This window comes from Pseudophryne corroboree, chromosome 5, assembly GCF_028390025.1.
Source record: "Pseudophryne corroboree isolate aPseCor3 chromosome 5, aPseCor3.hap2, whole genome shotgun sequence".
In the NCBI taxonomy this organism is placed as follows: domain Eukaryota; kingdom Metazoa; phylum Chordata; class Amphibia; order Anura; family Myobatrachidae; genus Pseudophryne; species Pseudophryne corroboree.
This window is the reverse complement of record NC_086448.1, coordinates 593349820-593366325: the sequence shown is the minus strand read 5'-3', so window position 1 is coordinate 593366325 and position 16506 is coordinate 593349820. Positions and strand designations below refer to the sequence as shown.

Here is a 16506-nt window from a genome sequence, read left to right as displayed (position 1 = left end):
GACTAAAATTGTTGAAGAGATAAATGTAAAACAATGCCCCAAGTTGGAATCCAGTCACAAGAGATCTAGATACAACAATGGAAGGGAGCTACAGCCCCGTTATGCTTTTATGACTGACTCTGAATACGTTGCAAAAATGCAACATTTTTTCCAGATGCATTTTGCAAATCCATAGATTTCTCTCTCTGATTTAGGCCCATTTCTCTCTACATGTTTCAAATTATAATGATATTACTAGCAAGGAATCTCTTATCTGAAGACTCAGGGGTATATTTACTCAGAGCCGGCCTTAGACATAGGCAAACTAGGCAACTGCCTAGGGCATTTGGTATGCTTAGGGGCACCAGCAGCTTCTGCTGATTAAAATGATATGCGGCATGCCTATATTCTGTGTGTATTCCTGGAAATCACTGTAATGTAGCATTTCATATGCAGATACAGCCGCAGTTGCACACAGAATATAAGCATGCTGCATATAATTTTAATCAGCAGAAGCTGCTTGCGCATACTAGCCACATAGTAATGCAAATAAGATGCATTTTCATAAACAAAAGGCGCCCGGCGTTAGCAGAGCTGCCAGATGACTCATGCCAGGCATCTCTTGCAGAACTAGCGGCGGTGCTAGGGGGCACCAGCCAAAATCTTGCCTAGGGCATCATATTGGTTAGGGCCGGCTCTGTATTTACTATAATGTGGGTTTACAGAAATGGAGGTGATGTCCATAGCAACCATATTGTAGCATTTATGTTCTAGAAGGTGCTAGATAACTTACTGTACAAATCGAATCGTGTTGGTTGCTATGGGCAACATCTCGACTTTTATAAACCCATAAATATATCCCTCAGCATCTAGTTCTGTAGGTAAAGAAAACCAGAAATAAAAATAGCAAAACATCCATCTAAAGGGAGAAAATGAATTAAACCAACAATATACATGAAATATACACATAAATGGGAATCTTTTCAAAACCAGTGCTGCTCTTTAGCATAACATTCAACTCTGAAACAATTGGTTAGCACAATCACCTTTAGGAGACATTTCTGGAACTTCAGCAATATAAGGTCCATTGATAAACATCGGCTCATTATCATTGATATCCAGAATTTTTATAACAAATTCAGATTCTGCTTCAACAGGAACACCCGTGAATCTATTGATGGCCTGAGCTCGGAGAGTGTACAATGACTTTTCCTCTCTGTCAAGTTTTTTAAGGACTGAGATCTTTCCTGAGTTTTCATTCATTGCAAATATTGTTCCAGCTCCATCTCCAGATAAAATATATTTGATTGATCCATCTTGTTTATCAGAATCAGACCTTATCTGTTGGGGAAATAAATACAGCTTCATTTGTAGTATTTCATTTTTAACTATATTACTGTAACAACATACAGTATGAGCATCAGGAATTTATTAAAAAGTGGCAGTTACATGATGAATAGGTCATGTTGCAGGCTGTAATCCGTTTTTCTCAACATTACTTGCTATGTCTTTTGAAAAATGAATGACCTTATATTTACTCTGGAGGTAATTTACAAAGGAAAGATGACTGCTACATAGCACAAATATATATTCAGACCCACTGTGTGCCTTGTGTTTTAAACAAATGCTCAAATTGTATTTGTGATGAATACTCTAGATTTTTTTGGGAGGATTTTTTTGGAGTCTCAAAAAGATTGCACAGTCATAGAAGAGACGGTAGACAGCTGTAAAGAGGTAAACATTTCCCCTCTACAAGGACTTTAATTCTTTACTACTTCAAAGGTGGAGAATATCAAGTCTCATACTACAGTATACAGTGTTATTAATGAGTTAAAACACTTCGTTTACACAGTGTACTACAGTATATAATAAGAAATGAGAAGATAGAAAATAATAAAATGGCCAGAGTATGCACTGAAAACATTTATAAACTCCAGTGTTAGAAAGTCTTGCATTTCCACTTCATCAGATTACCACGAGTGTGGAGACCATTGATTATCAAAATACACCACCAAGCTGGTCAGAACAAGGCTGGAGACCCCTGAGGCCAGCCCCTCCTAGGAGTTAAATCATTTTTAAATAACTGTAACTGAATAAAGTGCATTCAACTTTCAGTTTGCAGAGGATGCTCCGTATTGTGGACAAGGTATACACTTGGCATCCCACGAGGGGGTACATTTACTAAGATGGGAGTTCTATTTAAGATGGTAGGTTGCCCGTAGCAACCAATCAGATTCCAGGTATTATCTCCTAGAAGGTGTAAGATAAATGAGAAGTAGAATCTGATTGTTTACTATGGGCAACATCCCACCTTAAATAGAACTCCCATCTTAGTAAATTTACCCCAAGGTGTTTTGTAATGTGTATTGAGGGATTTATTCAGCGTTGCATGCAAGTCTACTCTGTGAACTGATTTTTTTTGCAATTGTGAATGCATTGGAGCCTAGATACATTGGAGCAGGAGTATCCACTAGTGATTCAGAGACATATGCATATTAGTCACATCTCCATTTGTGACTGATGTGGCATAATAGGGTAGCAGCTGGATGTTCACTTATATTAGAGATGAGCAGGTCCGGTTCTCAGAAAACTGGACACACCCGAACTTTGGGATCCAAGTCCTGATCCAAGTCTGGATCAGGCTTTCCCGCCAGATTTGGATCTTAAAACAAGGCAAAATGTCACCATCCCACTGTCGAATTCTCACTAGGTTTTGGATTCTGTAAAAGCACTAGTGATCAGCGCCATTTTCACTCTGACTGTGGAGAGTGCACTGAAGGATATGTCCATCTCAGTGCTGGGACGTGTAGCATGGGGCGTTGGTGTGGGGCTGCTGGCTGCATCCAGTGACAACAAGGGGTGATCTTCAATCATTATCAGTCCAGGAGTATGGTGTATTTGACAAGGGGTGATATCATCTGTGCATACATCCAGGGGCTTTGCCCCAGTGTTATAAAAGCCCAGTATACTATGTGTACATCCAGGGGCTGGTGTGTCTCCAGGGGTACTGTGATCTAGTGTATCTGACAACAAGGGGTGATCTGTCCATATACACCCAGGGGCTTTGCCCCAGTGTTAATAAAAACCTAGTATTCTTTGTGTAGTGTACATCCAGGGGCTGGTGTGTCTCCATGGATGCTGTCGTCTGGTGTATCTGACAACAACGCGTAATCTCATCTGTTCATATACATCCAGGGGCTGTGCCCCAGTGTTAATAAAGCCCAGAATACCATGTGTGTACATCCAGGGGCTGGTGTGTCTCCAGGGGTGCTGTCGTCTGGTGTATCTGACAACAACGCGTAATCTCATCTGTCCATATACATCCAGGGGCTGTGGCCCAGTGTTAATAAAACCCAGAATACCATGTGTGTACATCCTGGGACTGGTGTGTCATATGTATCCGTATCAGTCCAGGTGTGTCATATGTATCAGTATCAGTCCAGATATAGAAATGTATAGAGGTCTGCTTTAAACATATGGGGGAAAATCCCGACAAACTAAACCAGAGTTTGAACATCCTTCTGTCAGAAGAAAATGCTCAGTTCCTTCCAGTGGGGGTGTCTTGCTTCCCACAATGTGTATAAGGTTGGACGCATCCTCTCTGCTGTCTGATGCTGATTCTTTTTCTGCAGTTGTGTCTGTGACGTTATGCTAATAGCGTTAAAAAACCATTCCCTGGTGTATAACCATGTGTCTGAATGGGGATGCGTTTATGTGACCGGCGGGCAGGAGACCACCCGCTGTGTGGTGAGCACAGCTAGCCCACAAGGGGCTTCATTGCACTTGCCCCCCACTGGCCATCTGAATGACAGGATCCTGGTGGTCTCACAACCAACGGTCACCTGATTCCAACCTGTCTTAATGTGCAAGGCCTGAGACACCCACTGTCAGCATCTTTAGATGCTCAAATACTGTTCAGTGCATCTTCAGATCTGTCACACCCTGGAGACTTGCACTAGCCCCATACCAGATGCAGATTATCCATCTGAGTATGGTTTCCTATGTGAACAAATCTGCATCTCTAGCATCTCTGCTACACAGCTGTGAAAATACCGTAAAATGCAACATCTCCATGAATCAGCAACCCCCTGTCATCACCCAGGAATTTCCCATATATTTCCAATACAATTCTGCTACTGTGTGTCTTAATCTGTACTGTGATTCTCTACAAACAAAGGTTAGATGTATGTTTGGTGTGAATCAGTTGGCTGTGCAGATGAAAAACATTGCTACAGTATAGAGCATCAGACATCACCACTGTGTCCAACTCGCAATAAGATGTTGGTACTATGACACCTGTCATTGCTGCACACATGCATTCAATCAGACATATTTTTCAGAATAATGTGGAGAATTTATGTAGATTAAAAGGTAATTCTACAAAATAAAGAGAATATAACATTCTGTGGTGGCTACTACTGTCCAATGACAGATGTGAGAAATGATCAGGGGCAGGAACTACAGCCCACACCACACTTTGCAGGGGGAGACCATTAGCACATATAAGCTTACATGCAGAGATGTATGTAACATATGTATGTGCTGACTGCAGGTACCCGGGGATCGGTAGCGCTGTGTCTATCATAGCCACCTCTGCATCCAGGATGCAGCATTCGGCTTTACTCTCCTTCAAAGCCCGTCCCCAGACTCCTGTGAAACCTAGCCAATGGGAGTCTGAGGGCAGACTTAGAAGGAATGTGAAGCCTAATGATGAGTCCCGGATGCTGCACAGCACCTGTGATAGACACAGCACTGCTGAAGCCCAGGGACCTGCGGTCAGCACATTTATTACATACATTTCAGCATGTATGTATATATGTGCTAAGCATGTCCCCCCCCCCCCCCCCCCCATTGCACTATGTAGTCGGTGCTGGAAATAATCATGATTAATCTAGAGCTTACACTCCTGTACAATACATATAAGAGATTACCTTGTATCCACTGTCTGTGAATCTGATTATCAGACATCACTAAAGGTGAAATGTATCAATGACAAAATATGGTTAGTAACTTAGAGGTCTATTTACTAAGCCTAGGATGGAGATAAAGTGGACGGAGTTAAAGTTTGCGCCAATCATCTCCTAACTGTCATTTTTCAAACCCAGCCTGTGACATGGCAGTCAGACACTGATTGGCTGGTACTTTATCTCTGGCCACTTTATCTCCATCCACTGCTTAGTAAATAGACCCCTTAGTTTGACAGCATTACCCATATGTTTTCAACTACGTAAAATTAAACTTTCCAGAGATTGTTCCTGAAAGGTGTTGCCTTGTAGGTGGTGTTGCCTAATAGAAACCTATGGGCTTCTTTCCGCATTATACGCTAACATATATATTTAATAGAATCCTTCCAGTGACCCTCGCTGCTCATGTATGCACTGGCCAATGGCATGCAGCATTACTTAACGCCTCCATGCATGCAATCAGAGGCGGGATGTATTGCATTCAGAATGCGATGCATGATACATCCCGCCCATAGTGAGTGCCTCTTAATTCTGATGGCCTGGACTGTACATTTTTTTCAGGTAAATACTTCTGACAGTCTGGGGAGTTATGCTATACAACTTTTTTGGGTACTAATATAATTGTGTTTCAAAACCTATTCCCGCCAGCATGATAATGATGGTGCAACAGCAGTAAATGATTTTCAGTTGAGTCATATGGAGTCACATTAAGACTGTATTTTATTTTATGCACACTGAAACTCTACTTATTACCTTTTATCCATATAAAGCATTTCTGTTCTTGGCCAGAACAAATAGGATTCTATTTCCATTTACACTTTTATTTGTCTTTGCAAGTTTATGCCATAATTGACCAACAGTTATCTACTGTGAAACAGCCCTGCTGTCTATGGTTTTAAGCAACTTTCTAATAATTATGTTATGTAATTGAGAGCAATACTTTAAAGTTAGACTTGATATGTTTCTAAAATGGGAAGTATCTGCTAGCGTCAATTTAATTGTATAGAACAAAGACACTAGCTCTTTAGCACAGACCTTAATAAAACAGTTAATTAATTGTTCCCAGTACCCTGTGGGTCCAATTAAATGTTCCACTTAGTTAGAACTTAAACCTGGTTAATTCCAGGCTTGTAAACAGGGCAGTGTGATCAAAGAGCCTACTGGCATACAGTTCATTTTAAACATATTAAAAACATAAACACAGAAGGCAATGAAATGTCTTATTAAGATAATTATTTTAATGTGATAAATCTATTCAATATTTAATTGTGCATCTGAGTAAGATAATTATGTTTATTAAATATATTGCAGTTTGTAAGTTAAGGGAAAATGTTTTACTGATAGTAGTATGAAAAATATAAATAACTTTAAGCTATATGTAGGTAGTTCCACTGAAATTCATTAGGGAAAAGGGAACAATGAATCAAAGATAATGAGATCAGAAATAAAAAAGTTAAATTATATAAAATCAGAATATTTAACATGAGAGTTTGGCTGTATACATGTAAAATCTAAAATTAAGATATGTCAAATTTTACTATATACAATATGCTTAGTTAAGGGGCATTACTGGGTGTGGCATAATATGTAAAGGTCATTTTTTGGAGCATAATGTGTATAAGGGGCATTACTACTGTGGAATAATGTGTAATGGACATTACTGTGTACAGTACCATAATCTGTATAAAGGGCACTACTACTGTGTGGCATAATGTGTAAGGGGCATAATGTGTATACTGTAAATGGCACTACTACTGTGCATCATAATGTATATAAGGGGCACTACTACTGTGTTGAATAATGTGTAAGGGTCATTACTGTATGTGGCATAATGTGTAAGGGTCATTACTGTGTAGCATAATGTGTATATGGGGCACTACTACTGTGTGGAATAATGTGTATTGGTCATTACTGTGTGTGGCATAATGTGTAAAGGTCATTACAGTGTATATAAGGGGAAATACTACTGTGTGACAACATTTGTAAGGGGTATTACTGTGTGTGGCATAATGTGTAGGGGTCATTACTGTGTAGCATAATGTGTACTACTACTGTATGGCATAATGTGTAAGAGGCGTTAATATGTAGAGCAGCATAATATGTATAAAGAGCACTACTACTGTGTGGCATAATGTGAAAGGGGTGTTACCGTATGTGGCAAAATGTGTAAGTGTCAATACTGTGTACAGTACCATAATGTGTATATAGTTCATTACTACTGTCAGTTGCGCATGCAGGGGGTAGTCTGAGTACCCAGAACCCCCCCCCCGACAGACCAAGTGTTTTTTTCAGAGATGGAGACACCCTGGTCTCCGTCTCTGAATCATCCTTGGGACATCCGCAATCAGAACTGCCCTGCCATTGCCCGCCTGTGTAGCTGTCAGCTGGCTGCTGTACAAGCTGTTTGCAGGCAGTGCGCTATGAGTGCAGGAAGCTCTCGCAGAGCGAACAGGAAAGAGAGACTCTGCACCGCCCAGCATCCCAGCACCTATAGTCACAGAAGAGGTCACATCAAAGGACAAGCAAAGTTGTGTGTGTATGTATGTGTGGGGTGGGATGCTCACTGTAAGCTTGCAAGTAATCTTTGTGTGTTTACTATGTGTGTATACTATGTGAGTGTATACTATGTGTGTATTCTATATGTGCGTGTGTGTGTGTGTGTATATATATATATGTATGTATGTACTGCATGTGTGTGTATACTGTGTGTGTATATATATATATATATATATATATATACATACACATACACATGCTCACATATATACACACGTATAGTATACACTATACACTTTCATAGTATACACACATAGCATATATATATATATATACACACACACACACACACACACACACATATATGTTTTATATATATATATATATATATATATATATTTATATACGGAACCCCCCCTCAAAAAATCCTGCATTTGCCCCTGACTGTGTGACATAATGTGTAAGGGGCGTTACTGTGTACAGCAGCATAATGTGTATAAAATGCAATAATACTGTGTGTCATACTGTGTTATAAGGGGCAATACTGTGTGGCATCATTTGAATTGGGGAACTATTCAGTGGACACACCCCTTCCTAGTGAAACCTTGCCCCCTTTTTTAGCCGTGCACCTTTGTCGTGTATTCTTTATTTTCACAGAATGGAGGGAGGGGGGTGCCAATGCTATTTATACAGAGAATAAGAAGTAGGAGTCAGGAAAAGTAAGGGGAGTAGTCTATGCCAAGAGCCAAATGCTGACATGGAGATGGCCCTGAGTGCTTTAAATGCCAGGGCCTTTTTTTTAGTCCAAGTCTGACCCTGGCTGAGTCCATGTTCTCTTTTATTTTATTAATTATTAAATTAATGTCTAGAGTTCCCAAAAACTTTTATACAGACAGCCTGGTAAGCATAAAGAAAAACTAATCTCCCAAATGGATGTAACATGACTTACAGTAAATTATCTTTTATTTTGACAAGTAGCAAAAAACATTTCATACTACTTATATGCTGTTCCTTTTCCTATGCAGACAGTACTGAAAGTACAGCAAAATTAGTGCCCCTGTATTGGAAATAAGGATTTTATTATTCATAATTATAAACTATTCCAAATATTTTAATTTGTTCTAATCATACAGTAAAGATACACAAAATACTCTTCTTATTCCGCATTTGATATAACAATTAATCAGTGGAAGTCTTCAGTTTTATCAAAGCTACACTGTATAGCAGATACATTTCTGGTTGTCCACCAAGCTCTGTCCATAGACTACAAATGTACATTTACAATTAGAGTGCAGACTGGCCACTCAATCAAATAGCAAAGAAAATATCATTCTCAACAATTATCTGAAATGTCCTATTACAACTTATCCAAGCTTATATCTAACGCAAAGGCAGAAATTGTCACATATCAGAGATTTGCCTGTTTCTCTGACTTAGCTTGAATATTTTGACTCTTGCTTAAATATGGAAGTACAGTATGTCCATTTTTGTGGTCTACAGTATATATGCACATTTGTGTTCTGTGCATGTGTACAAAAATGCATCTGTATCTAGATTTGAGCGTATGCTTGATTCAAGCATTAGTGTTAAGGATCCATTATGTCATGCTGCTGCAGTCTACATTTTTCATTTTTATTTAGATTACTGCGGGAAAGATGATTCCCATTTGACAAGTACTGTAAATGACAAATGCGAGGGTTTGTTCTTAATTATTCTTATATGGATAATGCAACTTAACATCTATTAATAATACTGGCAGGACATTATACTCTTTTCTTTATATGAAAAATCATTACATTAGTTTGTGTATGAATAGGGAAATACAACACTCACATTTGCTACAATGTCAAGCATCATTGCTAAGGAATTGTGGGAGCTGGCCCAAAAAAATACTGTTCTGTTTTAGGTGCAAAGTAATTGTCCACCAATATATATTATTTGTGGCTGAATTATTTAATTATCCTATCTTGAGATATATACACTCAACTTACACATGTAACTCATTTTTGGTGATCTGAATTTCTACTGTATACCTATGATCATGATGCACAAAGCTTGCAACTCTAAATGAGACCCTTATGCGTACGTTTACTAAGAAATGGATTTGACATCTATTGCAATATGATAGGAACATTCATTGCAGTCTAAAAATCCTCTATTAACTAATCATCAAACTTGCATCAATAGAAGTACAACAGTGATGTTCATTGTGTATTTTCAGTCTAAAACCCCATCTGTTTACCCTGTTCCTCTGGTAGAATCTGGATTTAAACCACTGCACAAATCACTATGCGGTTTTGTATTATGATTATGTTTGAACTGAATGGGGAAGCACTGATTGGCTGAGAGTATGACTCCCATGCTCTCTCCCAATCAGTGCATCAGTAGACAGTGACCGGGAGTAATCCTGTCACATTCGTCATGGCCCTGCAAAATGAGAGGAAGTCAGTAACCATAGTGTAATAAATGTTCTTTAAAGCATATTGCACAGTTGTGCAATGCTATAGGTAAAATCTTAGTATGAATATAGATATAAATAGCTGGAGATAATAATTGATTTTAAGTCTAATTTTGTTATGTTTCTTACCAAGAGTTCATTGATGTACAGTGTGTGCTTTTCTGAGCATTTTTTTACCATCTTAGAACATGGTTCACATCATGCCTTATGTTTCCTATTTGATTATAAATAACTTGCTGATACTGATATTGGGGGAAAGTAATAGTATACAGTTTTTTAAAAAAGCTGATTTTTCATAGATTTTGCAAGCAGCAATGTTTTGTTGACAAAACATATTTTATTGACATGTCAGAAACAAACAGTAGGGGGTATACTGTATTTACCAAAGATTGTATTGATCTAAATGAATGTTGTGTTTCAGGGGCTAAAACACATATTTACTAACATGATGTTTTATATTCATTTTTAAATGTTAGCAAATGTGAGTTTTAGCCCCTGATGTAGTTCAATTTTGATTGATTTAAAAAAATTAAATAAAATTTATGAAAATTTATAATAGTAGAGCAACAGGGTTCACAGCAGTTCACTGTCCAAACCACTACTAGACTCAGGAGGTAGCAGCATCCTAATTCATTTATAAATATAGGTGCAACCCGCTTATATCCAAAATAAAAAGGTATTAATATCCTAGAACATTTTTCTCGACATATATATATGTATATATGTATATATATACACTGCTCAAAAAAATAAAGGGAACACTAAAATAACACATCCTAGATCTGAATGAATGCAGTATTTTAATTAAATACATTGTTCTTTACATAGTTGAATGTGCTGACAACAAAATCACACAAAAATTATCAATGGAAATAAAATTTATTAACCCATGGAGGCCTGGATTTGGAGTCACACTCAAAATTAAAGTGGAAAAACACACTACAGGCTGATCCAACTTTGATGTAATGTTCTTAAAACAAGTCAAAATGAGGCTCAGTAGTATGTGTGGCCTCCTCGTGCCTGTATTACCTCCCTACAACGCCTGGGCATGCTACTGATGAGGTGGCGGATGGTCTCCTGAGGGATCTCCTCCCAGACCTGGACTAAAGCATCCGCCACCTCCTGGACAGTCTGTGGTGCAACGTGGCATTGGTGGATGGAGCGAGACATGATGTCCCAGATGTGCTCAATTGGATTCAGGTCTGGGGAATGGGTGGGCCAGTCCATAGCATCAATGCCTTCATCTTGCAGGAACTGCTGACACACTCCAGCCACATGAGGTCTAGCTTTGTATTGCATTAGAAGGAACCCAGGGCCAACCGCACTAGCATATGGTCTCACAAGGGGTCTGAGGATCTCATCTCGGTACCTAATGGCAGTCAGGCTACCTATGGCGAGCACATGGAGGGCTGTGCGGCCCCCCAAATAAATGCCACCCCACACCATTACTGACCCACTGCCAAACCGGTCATGCTGGAGGATGTTGCAGGCAGCAGAACGTTCTCCTTGGTGTCTCCAGACTTTGTCACATCTGTCACATGTGCTCAGTGAGAACCTGCTTTTATCTGTAAAGAGCACAGGGCACCAGTGACGAATTTGCCAATCTTGGTGTTCTCTGGCAAATGCCAAATGTCCTGCACGGTGTTGGGATGTAAGCACAACCCCCACCTGTGGGCATCGGGCCCTCATACCACCTTCATGGAGTCTGTTTCTGATCGTTTGAGTAGACACATGCACATTTGTGGCTTGCTGGAGGTCATTTTGCAGGGCTCTGGCAGTGCTCCTCCTGTTCCTCCTTGCACAAAGGCGGAGGTAGCGGTCCTGCTGCTGGGTTGTTGCCCTCCTACGGCCTCCTCCACGTCTCCTGATGTACTGGCCGGTCTCCTGGTAGCGCCTCCATGCTCTGGACACTACGCTGACAGACACAGCAAACCTTCTTGCCACAGCTCACATTGATGTGCCATCCTGGATGAGCTGCACTACCTGAGCCACTTGTGTGGGTTGTAGGGAGGTCATACAGGCATGTGGAGGCCACACACACTACTGAGCCTCTTTTTGACTTGTTTTAAGGACATTACATCAAAGTTGAATTAGCCTGTAGTGTGTTTTTCCACTTTCATTTTGAGGGTGACTCCAAATCCAGACCTCCATGGGTTAATAAATTTGATTTCCATTGATCATTTTTGTGTGATTTTGTTGTCAGCACATTCAACTATGTAAAGAACAAAGTATTTAATAAGAATAGTTCATTCATTCAGATCTAGGATGTGTTATTTTAGTGTTCCCTTTATTTTTATAGCAGTGTCTATATATATATATATATATGTGTATATATATATACATATATATATATATATATATATATATATATACATAAATATGTGTGTATATACATATATATGTGTATGTATATATATATATATATATATATACACAAATAAAGATTTACAAGTGCATTTACTAGCCTATATTAATTTACTTATAGTCATATTATGGTGTATATTCTACTTCACATAATAATAAGGGCAGTGTTTGACGGAAATATAAAAAGCAAGGGTCACTGGCCATGTTTCATAGCTGGTGTTGGATTTGTTGATTAAATCAGGATAATTGGCCTCAAGGGCTGATGAATGAGAATGAGGTGTATCAGGATACAGATGTAGCCATGCTCATTGTCGCAGTCTGGCATGCCATGCAGCAAGGCATGTTACAGAATGTTGCAGCCCAGCAAAGATGAGTATGGCTACATCTGTGCATAGACCCAAATATATTAAGTAAGGTGTGTATAGAGGATACAATAACCTTAAAATATATTTTTAAAACCTTTATGTTTTTTACAGATAATGAAAATACATAAATATGTGAATGTATATCCAAATCAACAAATCCAAATATTTTAAAACATACCTATTACAAGAAAAATCACCATCCTTTTCTAGTTTCTGCAGTGATTGGTACAGCCTCAGTGGTTTTAGTGGTACAGTATATATTTGGAAACTGGAAATAGAGTGGTACTGTATATGCCTAAAATGCACAGGAACAGCATAATTTGGGCTACTAACATACAGTAATATATTATCCACAAAGCAGAAACTTTTATCTCATGTTGGTAAAGACAAATTAAGCTATATTCGATCCATTCAGTGTTAAGAAAGCAGGAGAGTTTTATGCAAAATTTGGATATTTTAGCAAAAACATTTCAAAAACCATGCAGAGGCTATACTCTGAGTATGTGTGCCCAGGAAACCCTGTCAAAGGCTTTGTCAGCATCACAGCTGAATACCATATTTTGTTTACCATCAGTAATATGTGTCTACGTGCCACAGGAACCAACAACTATCTAATCATTATTATGTACAGATACCGACCATTCACTAATCCGATCTGCGCAAGTGGGTATCAACAATTGCAGTCTTTGTGCAATTAAACAATTCTGATTCTCTGTTGTGCTGTGATTCAATAAAGTTTGGGAACCACTGCAACATGGTGGCCGTGGGCAGCATCTTGTCTTTTTGGGGCTGAGATTCTAGCAGTAAAGTAAAGGCATTGAGCTAGGGTGAGTCACCTCACTTGCTAGGACTTATCTTTAAGCCGGTTTTGGTGTTTTTGGGTCCCATGGCTAAAATCCCCCAGTCAAAGATGCTATGAACATGGCGGTGAGAAATTAACTCTTTAAAAAGTAGAGATGTGCGGCGGGCATTTTTCGTGTTTTGGGTTTTGGTTTTGGTTCTGGTTCCATGCTTGTGTTTTGGATTGGTTTTGCCAAAACCACCCTTTCATGTGTTGGTTTTGGTTTTGGATCTGGATGATTTTTGAAAAAAACATAAACAGCTAAAATCACATAATTTGGGGGTAATTTTGATCCTACGGTATTATTAACCTCATTAACATTCATTTCCACTCATTTCCAGTTTATTCTGAACACCTCACACCTCACACCTCACAATATTGTTTTTAGGCCAAAAAGTTGCACCGAGGTTGCTGGATGACTAAGTTAAGCGACACAAGTGTGTGGCACAAACAACCGGCCCATCAAGGAGTGGCACTGCAGTGGCAGACAGGATGGCAGATTTAAAAACTAGGCCCCAAACAGCACATGATGCAAATAAGAAAAAGACATGCAATTATGTAGCTGGATGGCTAGGCTAAGCAACACAAGTGTACGGCACAAACACCTGGCCCATCTAGGAGTGGCACTGCAATGGCAGACAGGATGGCACTTAAAAAACTATGTCCCAAACAACACACCATGCAATGAAGAAAAAGAGATGCCACGAGAAAGCTGTATGACTAAGCTAAGCGACACAAGTGTGTGGCACAAACATCTGGCCTATCTAGGAGTGGCACTGCAGTTGCAGACAGCATGGCACTTAAAAAAACTAGGCCCTAAACAGTACATCATGCAAAGAAGAAAAAGAGGTGCAATGAGGTAGCTGTATGACTAAGCTAAGCAACACAAGTGTGCGGCACAAACAACATGGGACGTGCTGGAATTTGCCCAGATGTAATACACGCACAATATTAGTGGCACAGGAGAGCGTACCCCTATACAACACACACACACACGGCAAAGCCTGTAAAATGAAATTGGATAATAATAACTCTTTTATTTGGAGCTATTATAATAATATGCAGCACAGGTGAGCATACCCCTACACCACAAAGGGCAAACCCTGCAAAAATGATTTGGATAATAATATAAGTAATGTATATAACCCTTTTATTTGGAGTAAATAATATACAGCACAGAACACCACCGCTGGACTGATGCAGCACAAGACAGCACCGCTGGACTGGACTTATACGGCAGTGTCCCTGGACTTATACAGCAGTACCCCTGGAGTTGTACAGCAGTGTCAGACAGGATGGCACTTTAAAAACTAGTCCCCAAACAGCACATGATACAAAGAAGAAAAAGCAGTGCAAGATGGTATTGTCCTTTGGCCCTCCCACCCACCCTTATGTTGTATAAACAGGACATGCACACTTTAACAATCCAATCATTTCAGCGACAGGGTCTGCCACACGACTGTGGCTGAAATTACTGGTTTGTTTGGGCCCCCACCAAAAAAAAGAAGCAATCAATCTTTCCTTGCACAAACTCACTCTACAGAGGCAAGATGTTGACCTCATCCTCATCCTCCGATTCCTCACCCCTTCCTCACAGAGTATTAATTCATCCCCACTGGAATCCACATCACAGGTCCCTGTGTACTTTCTGGAGGCAATTGCTGGTAAAGGTCTTCCCAGAGGAATTCATAATTAATTTTTATGAACATCATGTTCTCCACATTTTGTGGAAGTAACCTCCTACTCTGATCGCTAACAAGGTTACCAGGCTGCACTAATCACTCTTTCGGAGTACACACTGGAGGGGGGGGCAACTTAGGTAAAATAAAGCCAGTTTGAGCAAGGGCATCCAAATTGCCTCTTTTTCCTGCAGTATACATACGGACTGTCTGACATGCCTACTTGGATGCTGTCACTCATATAATCTTCCACCATTCTTTCAATGGTGACAGAATCATATGCAGTGACAGTAGACATGTCAGTAATCGTTGGCAGGTCCTTCAGTCTGGTCCAGATGTCAGCACTTGCTCCTGACTACCCTACATCGCTGCCAGTGGGTGGGCTAGGAAATCTTATCCTTTTCCTCGAGCCCAAGTTGTGGAAGAAAATGAAGGAGGAGCTGTTGATGAGTCACGTTCCGCTTGAGTTGAGTTTTCTCACCAGCAGGTCCTTGAACCTCTGCAGACTTGTGTCTGTCAGAAAGAGAGATACAACATAGGCTTTAAACCTGGGATAGAGCACGGTGGCAAAAATGTAGTGCTCTGATTTTAACAGATTGACCACCCTTAAATTTTGGCAAAGCGAATGAAGGGCTCCATCCACAAATCACTCCATCTTAGCTCCTCCTTCAATTTTTCCAGCTGCTTCAGCAAAAGCCTGATGAGGAGAATGACCTGACTCAAGCTGGCAGTGTCTGAACTGACTTCACATGTGGTAAGTTCGAAGGGTTGGAGAACCTTGCACAAGATGGAAATCATTATCCACTGCGCTTGAGTCAGGTGCATTCCCCCTCCTTTGCCTGTATCGTAGGTGGATGTATAGGCTTGAATGGCCTTTTGCTGCTTCTCCATCCTCTGAAGCATATAGAGTGTTGAATTCCACCTTGTTACCACCTCTTGCTTCAGGTGATGGCATGGCAGGTTCAGGAGTAGTTGCTGGCACACCTGTCTTTTGGCACGCAGTGGCTGAATGTCGAAAGTGGCCGGGCCACCGACAGCATGACTCTGTCATTTTTCAATAAATTCTGCACCACAAAATTAATTGTATGTGCAAAACATGAGTCTTGCTGGAATTTGCCCAGATGTAATGCACGCACAATATTGGTGGTATTGTCAGATATCACAAATCCCCAGGAGAGTCTAATTGGGGTAAGCCATTGTGCGATGATGTCCCTCAGTTTCTGTAAGAGGTTGTCAGCGGTGTGCCTCTTACAGAAAGCGAAGCCTGCCTAGGAATGAGTTGTCATTTGCGAGATGCTGCTGCTGATGCCGATGCTGTTATTGCTGCGGGAGGCAATACATCTACCCAGTGGGCTGTCAC

General features: G+C 40.1%; 1 protein-coding gene across 3 annotated transcripts in view; it reads right to left on the bottom strand.

Annotated features, from left to right (window-relative positions):
• Positions 1-16506, bottom strand: part of LOC134928092 (cadherin-19-like) — a 213782-nt gene that overhangs the window by 148749 nt on the left and 48527 nt on the right. For all 3 annotated transcript variants that reach the window (XM_063923397.1, XM_063923398.1, XM_063923396.1), the window contains one exon: positions 1026-1320. In XM_063923397.1, the coding sequence (XP_063779467.1) occupies positions 1026-1320 (295 nt within the window). The remainder of the gene's footprint in view (positions 1-1025; positions 1321-16506) is intronic.